The sequence below is a fragment of the Procambarus clarkii genome, chromosome 66 (assembly GCF_040958095.1).
Source record: "Procambarus clarkii isolate CNS0578487 chromosome 66, FALCON_Pclarkii_2.0, whole genome shotgun sequence".
Taxonomy (NCBI): Eukaryota; Metazoa; Arthropoda; class Malacostraca; order Decapoda; family Cambaridae; genus Procambarus; species Procambarus clarkii.
The window spans coordinates 30,948,233-30,964,009 of NC_091215.1; the positions used below are offsets into that span (position 1 = coordinate 30,948,233).

General features: G+C 46.5%; 1 protein-coding gene across 1 annotated transcript; it reads right to left on the minus strand.

Moving 5' to 3' along the window:
- Nucleotides 1–7,598: 7,598 nt before the first annotated feature.
- Nucleotides 7,599–10,533, minus strand: LOC138355310 (uncharacterized). The gene is made up of 2 exons (XM_069310187.1): nt 10,500–10,533; nt 7,599–9,517 (listed from the first exon to the last, which is right to left on the minus strand). The coding sequence occupies exons 1-2, from the start codon at nt 10,531–10,533 to the stop codon at nt 7,599–7,601; spliced, it is 1,953 nt and encodes a 650-aa protein (XP_069166288.1).
- Nucleotides 10,534–15,777: the final 5,244 nt, after the last annotated feature.

A 15,777-nucleotide genomic window follows, 5' to 3' on the forward strand; every position in this document is an offset into this window, starting at 1 on the left:
AATGGTAGTAGACTTAACAATGGCATCTAATTTATAACAAAATAAAGTTGAGAAAAACTATACATTATATATAATGGTAATAATAAGACACATGTGGTAGAAATACTGCAAATTACTTTTTTTTTTTTTCAAAACAAACAGAATAACTGTAGAGTGCACTCAATTATAAATTCTGCGGATATCTACACCTAGCTCATCCAGAGCACTATACAACTCTGGCTCTGACTGAAGGTCTGGAACAGATGAAACTTCATGCGACAAACTATCATCTTGAGAGATATCCTCGTTAACATCTAGCCAATGGACATGTGGTGAGTGCACGGTTGAAACGAGAGGTCTAGATCTAAGATTATAATTGCTAGTATGGGGTTGCTGAACATCCAGTGGTCTGTCAACCACAGGAGGTGGTGTCCGAGTAGGAGTATCTGTCTGGGTAAGTTCATTGTCATCTTCCTCATCAGTCTCGTCAACAGTCATTTTAGCTAACTTCATGTGGTCTAAATGCTCATTTATATACTCTCCTGTTAACAAGTTCTTAAGTCTGTATTTGTTACCTTTAATAAGCTCGATTACCTTATATGGACCCAAAAATTTCTTAGTTAACTTGTACATAGGACCAGACCTGTGTTGGTTAAGTATCATTACTACAGATCCAATAGTTATTTTATTGGGTTTAGCTCGTGCATTCCTTGCTAGAGTGAACTCGGCTGTTGCTTTGGACAGTTGTTCTCGTATTTTCTTGAATACTAATTGCATTTGTCTACGCTTCACTTGAACAAAATCATCTACGTTATATAAGGGAGTAGGAGGTACGTTAATCAATTCATTAGGGAGGATCTTATCTGTACCATAAAGAATAGCGTGAGGTGTGTCACCAGTAGAAACATTAATTGAAGAATTTATAGCACACTGAATTAAGGGTATAAAATCATCCCAATTGTGGTTATCAAAATTCAACGTGACTCTCAAGGCATCTAACACTTTCCTGTTAGTACGTTCAGCTAGTCCATTACTTGCCGGATGGTAAGGCATAATGCTACATTTTTTGATGTTATATAAATCACACAAGCTAGTTAGAATACTATTACTGAATTCCGGACCATTATCTGAAAGGATTACTTTAGGCATACTATATCTACAAATTATTTGGTCATGGAATGCGCTGGCTATGGTTTCTGCTGTTTTGTTCGGGATAGGAACTAGTTCGCAAAACCGTGAAAAATTATCGACCATTACAAGCAAATGTTTGTTCCCTTTCTCTGTTTCCGCAAAATTTGTCAATAAATCCATCGATATTCGTTCCCAAGGAGCTTTAGTTGCTGGGTACACCTGAATTGGATTAGGTCCTGAAACATGTCCCTTGTGCTGTAAACAAGTTAAACATCTGTCAACATAATGAGCAATCTCCTTAGCCATTTTTGGCCAAAAATATTTCAATCGACCTTGTTGGAGTGTACGATCCTTTCCTGGATGTGCACTTGCAGGAGCATCATGGATAATTTTTAACACAGTTGGTACCAAGACAGCTGGAACAACTAACTGACAACATTTCCTCGGGGCTGTCCCTAGCTTTACTACTCTACACAGTAAATTGTCCAACATAACTAGTTCTTTCAATGGTACTGGCGGTTTATGAATCGGGCGAGTGTCTTGCTTAGTCAAAAATTTAATGACGGGTGCCCATATGGGGTCTTGTCTTTGTTCCGTTTCTACTACTGTAGCATCTAATGCTGGGTAATTTAACTGAATCGCAGCTACGTGTCGAGAAAACGCATCGGCTACAACATTTTGCTTTCCTGGAATATATCCAAATGTGGGATTGAATTCTTGAATTGTGAGCAAATATCTAGCAAACTTTCCAACTGGATTCTTATTTTTGAACAAGGGAATTAATGGTTGGTGATCTGTAAGAACATGAACTGGGTAATTATAAATTGTATCCTTGAAATGTTTAAGTGCCCAAACAACTGCCAAGGCTTCTCGTTCTGTTGCACTATAATTTTTCTCTTCTTTGGATAATGTGCGGCTAGCATAAGCTATTGCGTGATCTCTGTGACCTTCTGTTTGAAGTAATGCAGCACCTAGACCTATGTCACTAGCATCTGTAACCAACGTAAAAGGTTTAGAAAAATCTGGATACCTAAGGACAGGTGACGAAATCAAGGCTGCTTTGAGTTTTTTGAATGACTGATCCTGGGCCTCTCCCCAAACAAAGGGTTCATCTTTTCTTTGCAACTTGTAAAGCGGAGCGGCTATAATAGAGAATCCAGCAATAAATGAACGATAAAATCCTACAAGACCTGTGAACTGTCTTACGGCCTCTGCGGTACGAGGTGTTGGAAAATCACGGGCAGCAATAATTTTTGATTCATTCAATGTAATACCTGAAGGTGTAACTGTATGACCTAGGAAATTAATCTTTTGCTTTAAAAATGAACATTTTGCAAGCTTTATTTTTAAATTAGCTTCAGCGAGCTTTGCAAGTACTTTTTCAAGGTTCTGGAAATGAGTCTGAACATCTTGCGACATGATTATGAGATCATCAAGGTAAACTAGAAGCGTACTTCCTATCAATCTACGAAATAGATTTGTCATGAGCCGTGAAAAGGTTATTGGACTACTACGCAAACCAAACGGCATTCTTTTGAAATGAAAATGACCATTGGGAGTACTAAAGGCTGTCAATTGTTTACTTTCCTCATCAAGGGGGATTTGCCAGAATCCCTGCAACAAATCTAACGTAGAGAATACTTTGTTTCGACCAATACTTTGCAACAAATCATTGAGAACTGGAAGTGGGAAACGATCAGGTATTGTTACTCTGTTAAGCTTGCGATAATCGATTACAGGTCTCCAAGTCCCATCTCGCTTTGGTACAAGAATCAATGGAGCGTTCCATGGCGAATTACTCGATTCAATTACATCACTCTGTAACATTTCTTCTACAAGTCTATCTGCTTCTGCTCTCTGAGAATGGGGAAGACGGTAAGCTGGTACATAAATAGGCGTAGTTCCTTGTTCAAGGGGAATTTTATGTGTAATGAGAGGAGTGAGACCTAATTTTTCTCCTGGTAGAGCAACAACAGCTCTATTCTTGTTCAAAATTTTCAAAAGCTGAGCCACAGAGTCAGGAAAATCAGTAGGACTGAGGTGTTGCGCTTGCACCTCTGGCTGAGATCCCTGTTCTCCTGGTGTGAGTGTACAAACAGTATGATCCATGGAGACATCATCCACAACTCGCACCGGTAACGAGTAATGGGCAAAATCTACAACATGGGTACCAGACTGGAGATGGATATCGGCATTACTTGTGTTCGCGATAAAAAGTGAGACAGTACCATCCTGCACTGTGTGCCAGGAGGGTTCAACAAATGTACCATTCACTTTACATGTTTCACTTTCTGCAATCACATCCGACAACTCAGGCACTCCCTGAACCTTAACTCTTATTCTGGTGAGAGAATGAGGGTGTAGCACAGTGTCAGTAGCCGTGGAACCACTGACTTCAGAGATGGAAGCTGCCAGGCGAGCGAGACAACGAGAATCCGTTAGGGCGTCCCCTTCCAGAAAGTCCCGATACTCATTCTCCTTAACAACTGTACAACTACTATGCTTCAATCGAGTGCCTGTTTTCTCGGGTATGCTACCACGACAATGATCTGACAAACCTACGCTAGCAAGGCGGGTGTCAACAAAATTAACATAATCTGATTGAAGGTTGAACTCGTGGCCCTGTCGGTACATGCTACACAAGGGTATGACATGGTCTTTGATACTTATGTTCCAACGATGGGGAAACAATGCAATATTTTCATCAATCATGGTGTACAGACCTAAGAGAATGTCTCCAGGAAAATGAATAATGTCAACAACTAAACATGTTATAGACAATGTGACATCATTGAACTTGAGTGGGAGGTCAATTTCACCCTGAACTTTTACTTTATTTCCTGAAATACCACTTAGAAAAGGTATGTGTGACTGTTTTAAAATAGTAGGGTGCTTACTTTCAATGTCTCTAAGAGCTGAGGGCTTGACAATATTAATTTTTGCACCTGAGTCAAGAAAAAACTTTTAAAACTCTACCATGTACAATGGCTGATACAAGGGGACCATCACTTGAGACTGGACAAGTTACTATTTTTGACTTATGTTGTCTGGGATATCTGTGTCTTGTTTGTGTCAAATTTACTGTGGATCCGTCAACATCTACAACTGGTCTAGAGTCAGTGTCCTCCTCTGTCAAGTGTCCAAATCTATTTTGGGTAGCTACTGAATACACAGGGAGGGCACTAGGATTGGCTAGCTTGAATTGGTTAGCGGATGGCCTTGGGGGTTTCCCGACGACATGGAGTGAACATTCTGAGCTCCAGCATTCTGTGACTGAGCATTATAATTTGAAATTGCATTATAGCTGGGCTGGGAGTTGTAATTACGAGAGTTCTGATAATGTCTTGGACGCTGTGAGCCTCGCCAAGACTGACCATGGGAGTTACGAGGTGGAGATGTCCTTTGCCTAGCTCTACAATCCGCAGTGTGGTGACCAACTTGTTTATGGTACGTGCAATATGGAAGCCTAGAATGATTAGATTGATGAGGGGGCCGAGAGAATTGTCTAGGAGGTGATGATCTAGGGGCGGACCAACAGTCCCTTGCAAGGTGGTTACTCTTACCACAATGCCAACATGAGGGAGTGGATGGTTGTGGACTATGGCGTTTCGGCATTTTATGAGGCGGCGAATTTGACTGGGGGCTACGAGCATGGGTACGCTTCTGCGACCAAGAGTTTTGAGAATTTGTGGGAGGATGCTGAGAGCTTGTGACTACATTTACAGCATCAGAGGGTGGCAACAGTTGAGCACTTCGGGGAGCTAGTTTATCGGCGGCATTGTTAATAGCCTCAAATACTTCACCAATTTCATGTTTAACACCAAAATTTTGTTGCTCAACGATTGGTTTTGTATGCTCGGGGGCAAAATGCATTAAAGTACCAAATGCTATCATTTTGGCCATAGCCTCAGGGGACAGATTATTGTCTTTATCTAACCAAGTTGAATTATTCATAGCAGAAACTAAGGCATACAGATACTGATCGAGACGGCTAGTAAACGCATTAAACGATTCACCAGGCTGCATGGTGGCATTGGCAATTTTCTTGACTAACCTATATGGGTCAAGGTCTCCTTTATTAACAAAGCGACGGCGAAAGAAATCCTTAAATTCAGGCCAAGACTGGAGGCTAACAATGGCTTTCTCATCAACAACAAAACGTGCATCACCTTTGGTTGTGTCCACGGCTGACCGTGCAATTGCTAAGTATTCGGCATCAGTAGGCTTAGAAAAACGTGCAACTGTTTTCGCTTCAACCTTACTAAACCATGATTCTAATAAACGCGATTCCCCAGCAAAAAGAGGAATAGCCATTTCCTGAGCTGATCTCTGGCCATTGGGACGAGCAACTGTTCCCATTGATTCTGAAGGGGTTTCAACAGTGGTAGGCATTGTCACAGCCGTGGAAGTAATATTTGAACGCAGATTATAATTAAGTGCACCTGGCATCAGAAATAGTATACACAAAAATAAACACAAAAAATATCAACTTGGCTAAAGTAAAAATGGCAGAAATAAAATTATTAAATTGGGCTAGGCAAGAAAATAATCAAGAACAAGCAATTGTAAACTAAATTTAGCAATCTTTCATTAAAAAAATGACTGGAATTAGATGTATGTAAATTAATTAAACCAGACTAAGCACAGCAATTTAGAATAAAAACTGGGAAATGCAATTGCAAAATTTCATTAAAAAGATTCAACACAACAAGTGGCAATGCAAGAAATATGGATGTAGCACATAAACTGGACACAGGAATGTATATAACTCCTATGGTAAAAGTTTAAATTAAAATGCTTAAAGGATAAATTTCAAGTTAGGTCTGGAGAAATATAAAAAAAAATTATATTGCACAAATCCTTAACTGCTACTAAAACAAGGATTTCTTAATTCACTGGAATTTGAATTTACCAATAACACTCTAGGAGAACAATTAAAATTCAATGAAATTACTGTAAGAAGCAGGAATGTTGAAATCACACAGGAAAACTGTGGGGAGTGCAGTACTGAACCAGCTCCAATATTTAACAAGTCACTGAATGGTTAATTCACAGGATATTATGGGAATTATTACATAAGTCACTTTTTAACACTTGGCACGCTGTTCTCAACTAGCAATTACTTATCTCAGGGTTGTAATTTATGAGGATCACCAGTAGCCAAAGTAGGAGAAGCGTCGTGAAGATCTGAAGAGGCCCATGTGAGGCGTGTTTACAAACTGGATGCGACGGCAGCGCTCCTGGCGGCGGTGGCGCGAGACTCAGGGACCCCACACTGTTCAGGCTAGAGGCACGAAGATAAATTCTGACGACGACAATATTGCGACGATGGAATAACCAGTTGATACCTGCGACGATGGCTGACGACGATTGCAGTAGCTTGCACCCTCACGAAGCTTGATACTGTCAGCTTGGGTGGCGGTGGTGGTGGTGGTGGGTGTAATAGGTGGTTCCCACGTGGTGGCGCGAGGTTCAAAAATGGCTGGCGCGGGAAGCTTCCTTCCTCCTCACTGATGAGTGAGCGTTCTCACAGGAAAATATTGACCCTTACTTCTAAAACGTTAGCCTGGAGTAGTGGTTGATGGCAGGACCCCGGTCTGGCACAATATTTGATGCGTGGGTGGCAGGATGGCGGCTTATGGCGGTGGCGGTGGCGGCGGTTTTGTCTGGAACACGAGGCGATGCTGGGTACTGGAACTTTTGCTTCCAGAAAAAAATTTCTGGATCCCACTGCTGCTACCAGTATTCGTTTGCCTTGTTCGGGTTGAATGTAGACACAGTAGTCGCTTCTGTATATATTTATTGAGTGAGGCAAACAGGTGTATAACTGGCCAGCCGAGGTCCACCTACTCTGGGTCTGTGAGGATAACTGAGGCTGCTGGGAGCATGCCTGATGCTCCTCTGTCTGGCATGACGTCAGAGGCCTACTTGCCTGTGATTGGTTACATTTCAACTGACAGAATTTGAGTATAACATAAGTGTCTGGCTTCCAACCTCGGACAAACACAGACAGACAGACTGACACAGACAGACACAGACAGACAGACAGACAGACAGACAGACAGACAGACAGACAGACAGACAGACAGACAGACAGACAGACAGACAGACAGACAGACAGACATTCTCTGTCATAGTTATAATTGGTGCCCAAACCTGAACTGCAAAGTTTACAAACGGAGGGCAAAGAAGGAGGGCAAGATAAAGCTGAAAAAGAACATTAGATGTTTTTAATCCAAACACTTCGTGCTATGAATCTTAATGCCCTCTTCGCCATAATTCGATAATTTGGACATTGATTTCTATAGGAATAGGTTCCCTGTGCTGCTCATGCCACCCAGATCACTCTTTTCTTGCATTCTGAATTCGTCTATTACAACATTGCTCAGCTTGTGTCTGTACCCCCCCCCCCCATCATTTCTAAGCCTTGGGCTTAGTGTCTGTATTAAGCTGTATCTGCCAAACTGTCGTTAATGTTAAAAGCTTATCTAAGTAGTCTCGCAGCCATTTCGAATCTTCTGAATGTTTTTCTCCTCCAATATTGGCCTTTTTGGCTCCATTTTTGCTTCCTTACGCTTCCAATAAAATGACGTTGCCAAAATGAGACTACATTTAGTCTCTTGTTGCCTGGCCTGGCTCTTGTTGTCTGGCCTGGCTCTTGTTGTCTGGCCTGGCTCTTGTTGTCTGGCCTGGCTCTTGTTGTCTGGCCTGGCTCTTGTTGCCTGGCCTGGCTCTTGTTGTCTGGCCTGGCTCTTGTTGCCTGGTCTGGTTCTTGTTGTCTGGCCTGGCTCTTGTTGCCTGGCCTGGCTCTTGTTGCCTGGCCTGGCTCTTGTTGTCTGGCCTGGCTCTTGTTGTCTGGCCTGGCTCTTGTTGCCTGGCCTGGGTCTTGTTGTCTGGCCTGGCTCTTGTTGTCTGGCCTGGCTCTTGTTGTCTGGCCTGGCTCTTGTTGCCTGGTCTGGTTCTTGTTGTCTGGCCTGGCTCTTGTTGCCTGGCCTGGCTCTTGTTGCCTGGCCTGGCTCTTGTTGTCTGGCCTGGCTCTTGTTGCCTGGCCTGGCTCTTGTTGTCTGGCCTGGCTCTTGTTGTCTGGCCTGGCTCTTGTTGTCTGGCCTGGCTCTAGTTGTCTGGCCTGGCTCTTGTTGCCTGGCCTGGCTCTTGTTGTCTGGCCTGGCTCTTGTTGCCTGGCCTGGCTCTTGTTGCCTGGCCTGGCTCTTGTTGTCTGGCCTAGCACTTGTTGCTGGCTCTTGTTGTCTGGCCTGGCTCTTGTTGCCTGGCCTGGCTCTTGTTGCCTGGCCTGGCTCTTGTTGTCTGGCCTGGCTCTTGTTGGCTGGCCTGGCTCTTGTTGTCTGGCCTGGCTCTTGTTGTCTGGCCTGGCTCTTGTTGTCTGGTCTGGCTCTTGTTGCCTGGTCTGGTTCTTGTTGTCTGGCCTGGCTCTTGTTGTCTGGCCTGGCTCTTGTTGCCTGGCCTGGCTCTTGTTGCCTGGCCTGGCTCTTGTTGTCTGGCCTGGCTCTTGTTGTCTGGCCTGGCTCTTGTTGTCTGGCCTGGCTCTTGTTGTCTGGCCTGGCTCTTGTTGTCTGGCCTGGCTCTTGTTGTCTGGTCTGGCTCTTGTTGCCTGGCCTGGGTCTTGTTGTCTGGCCTGGCTCTTGTTGCCTGGCCTGGCTCTTGTTGCTTGGCCTGGCTCTTGTTGCCTGGCCTGGCTCTTGTTGCCTGGCCTGGCTCTTGTTGCCTGGCCTGGCTCTTGTTGCCTGGTCTGGTTCTTGTTGCCTGGCCTGGCTCTTGTTGTCTGGCCTGGCTCTTGTTGTCTGGCCTGGCTCTTGTTGTCTGGCCTGGCTCTTGTTGTCTGGCCTGGCTCTTGTTGTCTGGCCTGGCTCTTGTTGCCTGGTCTGGTTCTTGTTGTCTGGCCTGGCTCTTGTTGCCTGGTCTGGTTCTTGTTGCCTGGTCTGGTTCTTGTTGTCTGGCCTGGCTCTTGTTGCCTGGCCTGGTTCTTGTTGTCTGGCCTGGCTCTTGTTGCCTGGCCTGGCTCTTGTTGCCTGGCCTGGCTCTTGTTGCCTGGACTGGCTCTTGTTGCCTGGCCTGGCTCTTGTTGCCTGGCCTGGTTCTTGTTGCCTGGCCTGGCTCTTGTTGCCTGGTCTGGTTATTGTTGCCTGGCCTGGCTCTTGTTGTCTGGCCTGGGTCTTGTTGCCTGACCTGGGTCTTGTTGCTTGGCCTGGGTCTTGTTGCCTGACCTGGCTCTTGTTGTCTGGCCTGGGTCTTGTTGCCTGGCCTGGCTCTTGTTGCCTGGCCTGGCTCTTGTTGCCTGGCCTGGCTCTTGTTGTCTGGTCTGGTTCTTGTTGCCTGGCCTGGCTCTTGTTGCCTGGTCTGGTTATTGTTGCCTGGCCTGGCTCTTGTTGTCTGGCCTGGGTCTTGTTGCCTGACCTGGGTCTTGTTGCTTGGCCTGGCTATTGTTGCCTGACCTGGCTCTTGTTGCCTGCATGTAGTGTCAATCTAACTTGGATTAGTCTTAGTGTTTTTAAAGTATTAAGAGGTCTTGCAAAATTTAGTTTTTACTATTCCGTGCTTGCAATCTTCAATACTCCCCCCAACACTCGACCGTACACCCCCCCCCAACACTCGACCCTACACCCCCCCCCCCCCAACACTCGACCCTACACCCCCCCCCAACACTCGACCCTACACCCCCCCCCAACACTCGACCCTACACCCCCCCCAACACTCGACCCTACACCCCCCCCAACACTCGACCCTACACCCCCCCCAACACTCGACCCTACACCCCCCAACACTCGACCCTACACCCCCCAACACTCAACCCTACACCCCCCCAACACTCGACCCTACACCTCCCCCCCCAACACTCGACCCTACACCTCCCCCCCCCAACACTCGACCCTACACCCCCCCCCAACACTCGACCCTACACCTCCCCCCCCCAACACTCGACCCTACACATCCCCCCCCCCAACACTCAACCCTACACCTTCCCCCCCCAATATTCGACCCTACACCCCTCCTTCCCAACACTCGACCCTACACCCCCCCCCCCAACACTCGACCCTACACCTCCCCCCCACACTCGACCCTACACCCCCTAACACTCGACCCTACACCTCCCCCCCCCCCCAACACTCGACCCTACACCTCCCCCCAACACTCGACCCTACACCTTCCCCCCCCCAATATTCGACCCTGTACCCCACCTCCCCGAACACTAGGCTCTGCACTCCCCGAAAACTTGGCCGAAGGGCCCAGTTTTCGTCCCCCCCCCTCCTCCTAACATTCCCCCCCCCCCTCCTCCTAACATTCCCCCCCTCCCCCAATATTGCCCCCCCCCCAATATTGCCCCCCCCCCCAATATTGCCCCCCCCCCAATATTGCCCCCCCCCCGACCCCACCCAACACCGGCCCTACAACCCTCAACACCAACATGGCGGCTAACACCCCCCCACTCGCCCTATTTCTTATAAGTAACGGGTCCTGCCAGAGAAAGGTTACCCTATTCCCCATTCAAGACTCTAAGACAAATACTGACATGTAGATCCTATTAGGTCGGTATCTGAGCCTATTAGGTCGGTATCTGAGCCTATTAGGTCGGTATCTGAACCTATTAGGTCGGTATCTGAACCTATTAGGTCGGTATCTGAGCCTATATGGTCGGTATCTGAGCCTATAAGGTCGGTATCTGAGCCTATTAGGTCGATATCTGAGCCTATTAGGTCGGTATCTGAGCCTATTAGGTCGGTATCTGAACCTATTAGGTCGGTATCTGAGCCTATTAGTTCGGTATCTGATCCTATTAGGTCGGTATCTGAGCCTATTAGGTCGGTATCTGATCCTATTAGGTCGGTATCTGAGCCTATTAGGTCGGTATCTGAGCCTATTAGGTCGGTATCTGAGCCTATTAGGTCGGTATCTGAGCCTATATGGTCGGTATCTGAGCCTATTAGGTCGGTATCTGAGCCTATTAGGTCGGTATCTGAGCCTATTAGGTCGGTATCTGAGCCTATAAGGTCGGTATCTGAGCCTATATGGTCGGTATCTGAGCCTATTAGGTCGGTATCTGAGCCTATAAGGTCGGTATCTGAGCCTATATGGTCGGTATCTGAGCCTATATGGTCGGTATCTGAGCCTATTAGGTCGGTATCTGAGCCTATTAGGTCGGTATCTGAGCAAGATACAATTAAACAGTATTTTATTAAAAATTTAACAATATATTATTTTGTTATAATTTAGCTATACTTTATTGGTATTGGTAAGCTATATTTTAATAAACCATACTTTGTTAATATTTATCCTTTATATTTGAGAAGTAACTACAGGGGCGGAACAAGTTTTATACAGCCCGCCTTCATCAACAAAGACCAAAAGTGATTACATGCAGCCGCCAAACCTCCTGTTTGTGAATGAACAAACTCCTTTACACACGACTCACAACTGAGGACGTTCGAACATGTCTCGAACAGTGTTTCGCTGACGACATCTGTTCGAATCGCAGCTCTGTAAATGCTTTACCCACAAATATTTACCAACAGAACCCTAAATATATAACCCAACCTACGCCTAAATATGCTCAATATTCTAATATATAATATTAATTTGCATTTGAGAGAGTTTCTATTGTGAATAAAGGCCATATTAAAATTGATGAATGCGTCTTTGGGGTCGGCCGCTGGATGGAATGGATACTCTTAAGACGGGTTGCATTGACGGGGTATATTAAGCTCAGGTATTCCAGGCAAGAAACTGGAAGAGGAAACCTCAAAGAAGTTAATATGGGAACATTTTATAAAGCTAATACCATGTCTCAGGTGTTGGCCCATTTATAATATTGCTAATGAGAAGATAACTAATACTTCTACTATTAGCACCGAACAATACTTACATTCTTAAGTGTTTGTACATACTCGTAGTGTATGTACTCACCTAGTTGTACTCACCTAATTGTGTTTGCAGGGGTTGAGATCTGGCTCTTTGGTCCTGCCTCTCAACTGTCAACTGGTGTACAGATTCCTGAGCCTACTGGGCTCTATCATACCTACATTTGAAACTGTGTATGGAGTCAGCCTCCACTACATCACTACTTAATGCATTCCATCTGTTAACTATTCTGTCGCCGAAAAAGTTTTTTCTAATGTCTCTGTGGCTCATTTGGGTACTCAGCTTCCACATGTGTCTCCTTGTTCGTGTTCCGATGTCCCCATGTATGTGTGTGTGTGTGTGCTCACCTAATTGTGCTCACCTAATTGTGCTTGCGGGGGTTGAGCTCTGGCTCTATGGTCCCGCCTCTCAACCGTCAATCAACTGGTGTACAGATTCCTGAGCCTATTGGGCTCTATCATATCTACATTTGAAGCTGTGTATGGAGTCAGCCTCCACCACATCACTTAGGTGTGTGTGTGTGTGTGTGCCACCTGTGTGTGTGTGTGTGTGTGTGTGTGTGTGTGTGTGTGTGTGTGTGTGTGTGTGTATTAGTGTACATACAATCCGTAATTTTCTATATGTTAGTGTAGTTTCTTGTTGATCCTTGGATTTACCTGTGTTGCATACCATGCAACAGTTGCATGGTATGCAACTGTTACTATGGAAACTTGCTAACACCTCATAGGTGTTAGCAAGTTTCTTTAAGAGTAAGAGTAGCAGGACAATTTAATGAACTAAAGGAGCAAGTTGTAGTAGACAACTCTGTTCACAATTTCAAAAGAGGATAGGTTGGGGAGTCATTAATTGAGGCAACCGGCTGGTGGAAAGTCGGGGTACAAGAACTGAAGTTCGACCCTGCATGCGCGGCGATGACGGCACAAACGTTGCTTGCCGGACTACACAAAGGGGCAATGTCGTTACAATAAACTGGGCCAGCACACTTATGGAAGTACATATTGGAGAGGACACACACACTAACTTAATTTGCTCTCTTTATAATCTATCTTTATAGTCTGTCTCCACCCCGACTCCTACCCCCCCTCTCTCCCCTCTTCTCTCCCCCTCCCCCCACTTCCCCTCTCCCCATCCCCTCCCCTGCCCCCCCCCCCCCCGCCCCTGTTCTTCGGACTCAAGAATAGAGGGCTTTTTGTTACACTTTGTTAGATGTATGTGTTTCGCATTCCCAAACGGTGCACCGAGTCAGCAATACTTGCATCTGTATTATTAGGCTCCAAACAAAATAACAATAATCTGTGGCATATAAAATCACTTTATGTTCAGTACACTTTACGCCACCTACGGGAGACCTGTTAGTAAGTATGCAGCCATGGCATGGAATCCTAGCCTTTAAGAAGCAAAAAAAAAAAAGGAGCTTGAAAGTATGTGCAAAATTAGAACGAGTTCTTTTCTCCAAAAATATATGGGATGGAACACGGGGAAAATTAGAGTAGCTGGGCGTAGCATTTCAGAGAGAGAGAGAGAGAGTGTGTGTGAGAACGAATGAGAAACGTCATTGAGGCCTATCAATTATTTAAGATCCAGGAAGTAAAAATGTTGAATAAGTCTGAAATGCTTCCATTAAGAAAGAAATGCATGGAAGTCGCATAGTTGTAAAATGAAATAAGTTAGACACGAAGGGGGGTAGAAGCCATCTCTGTATGTAGTGTTAAAAGCAGTTACGATGAAAGACGTGCAGGTCGCGGTGATTCACTGCATGCCACTGCTGACGGCTGGGGAGGCGGGGCTCAAGTGATGAAGCTCGATTTACAGGCATAAATACGCAAAAGAACAAAAAGATGTCTCTTCAGCCTCTCTCTCTCTCTCTCTCTCTCTCTCTCTCTCTCTCTCTCTCTCTCTCTCTCTCTCTCTCTCTCTCTCTCTCTCTCTCTCTCTCTCTCTCTCTTCCTCTTCCTCTCTCTCTTCCTCTCTCTCTTCCTCTCTCTCTTCCTCTCTCTCTTCCTCTCTCTCTTCCTCTCTCTCTTCCTCTCTCTCTTCCTCTCTCTCTTCCTCTCTCTCTCCTCTCTCTCTTCCTCTCTCTCTCTCTCTCTCTCTCTCTCTCTCTCTCTCTCTCTCTCTCTCTCTCTCTCTCTCTCTCTCTCTCTCTCTCTCTCTCTCTCTCTCTCTCTCGTAATGATATCTTCAAGTAAATATTTTCAGTTTGTTGTATTTAAACTCGAAAAAAGGCATTTAATTTACTCAATTGTTCTTTTAATGAGCCGCTTGTGTTTGCCAGACTTAAGCGACAATGGTCTCAGCTTGGGTTTATCCTACACTGTCACGTAGTCTGACTCTCACCCTGCAGTAGTCTGGCTCTCACCCTGCAGTAGTCTGGCTCTCACCCTGCAGTAGTCTGACTCTCTCACCCTGCAATAGTCTGGCTCTCACACCCTGCAGTAGTCTGGCTCTCACACCCTGCAGTAGTCTGGCTCTCACACCCTGCAGTAGTCTGACTCTCTCACCCTGCAGTAGTCTGGCTCTCACACCCTGCAGTAGTCTGACTCTCTCACCCTGCAGTAGTCTGACTCTCTCACCCTGCAGTAGTCTGGCTCTCACACCCTGCAGTAGTCTGGCTCTCACACCCTGCAGTAGTCTGGCTCTCACACCCTGCAGCAGTCTGACTCTCTCACCCTGCAGTAATCTGGCTCTCACACCCTGCAGTAGTCTTGACTCTCTCACCCTGCAGTAGTCTGACTCTCTCACCCTGCAGTAGTCTGGCTCTCACACCCTGCAGTAGTCTGGCTCTCACCTTGCAGTAGTCTGGCTCTCACCCTGCAGTAGTCTGACTCTCACACCCTTCAGTAGTCTGGCTCTCACCCTGCAGTAGTCTGGCTCTCACACCCTGCAGTAGTCTGGCTCCCACACCCTGCAGTAGTCTGGCTCTCACCCTGCAGTAGTCTGACTCTCTCACCCTGCAGTAGTCTGGCTCTCACACCCTGCAGTAGTCTGGCTCTCACACCCTGCAGTAGTCTGGCTCTCACACCCTGCAGTAGTCTGGCTCTCTCACCCTGCAGTAGTCTGGCTCTCACACCCTGCAGTAGTCTGGCTCTCACACCCTGCAGTAGTCTGACTCTCTCACCCTGCAGTAGTCTGGCTCTCACACCCTGCAGTAGTCTGACTCTCTCACCCTGCAGTAGTCTGGCTCTCACACCATGCAGTAGTCTGACTCTCTCACCCTGCAGTAGTCTGGCTCTCACACCCTGCAGTAGTCTGACTCTCTCACCCTGCAGTAGTCTGACTCTCTCACCCTGCAGTAGTCTGGCTCTCACACCATGCAGTAGTCTGGCTCTCTCACCCTGCAGTAGTCTGGCTCTCACACCATGCAGTAGTCTGACTCTCTCACCCTGCAGTAGTCTGGCTCTCACCCTGCAGTAGTCTGGCTCTCACCCTGCAGTAGTCTGACTCTCACACCCTTCAGTAGTCTGGCTCTCACCCTGCAGTAGTCTGACTCTCTCACCCTGCAGTAGTCTGGCTCTCACACCCTGCAGTAGTCTGGCTCTCACACCCTGCAGTAGTCTGGCTCTCACACCCTGCAGTAGTCTGGCTCTCACCCTGCAGTAGTCTGGCTCTCACCCTGCAGTAGTCTGACTCTCACACCCTGCAGTAGTCTGGCTCTCACACGCTGCAGTAGTCTGGCTCTCACACCCTGCAGTAGTCTGGCTCACACCCTGCAGTAGTCTGGCTCACACCCTGCAGTAGTCTGGCTCTCACACGCTGCAGTAGTCTGGCTCTCTCACCCTGCAGTAGTCTGGCTCT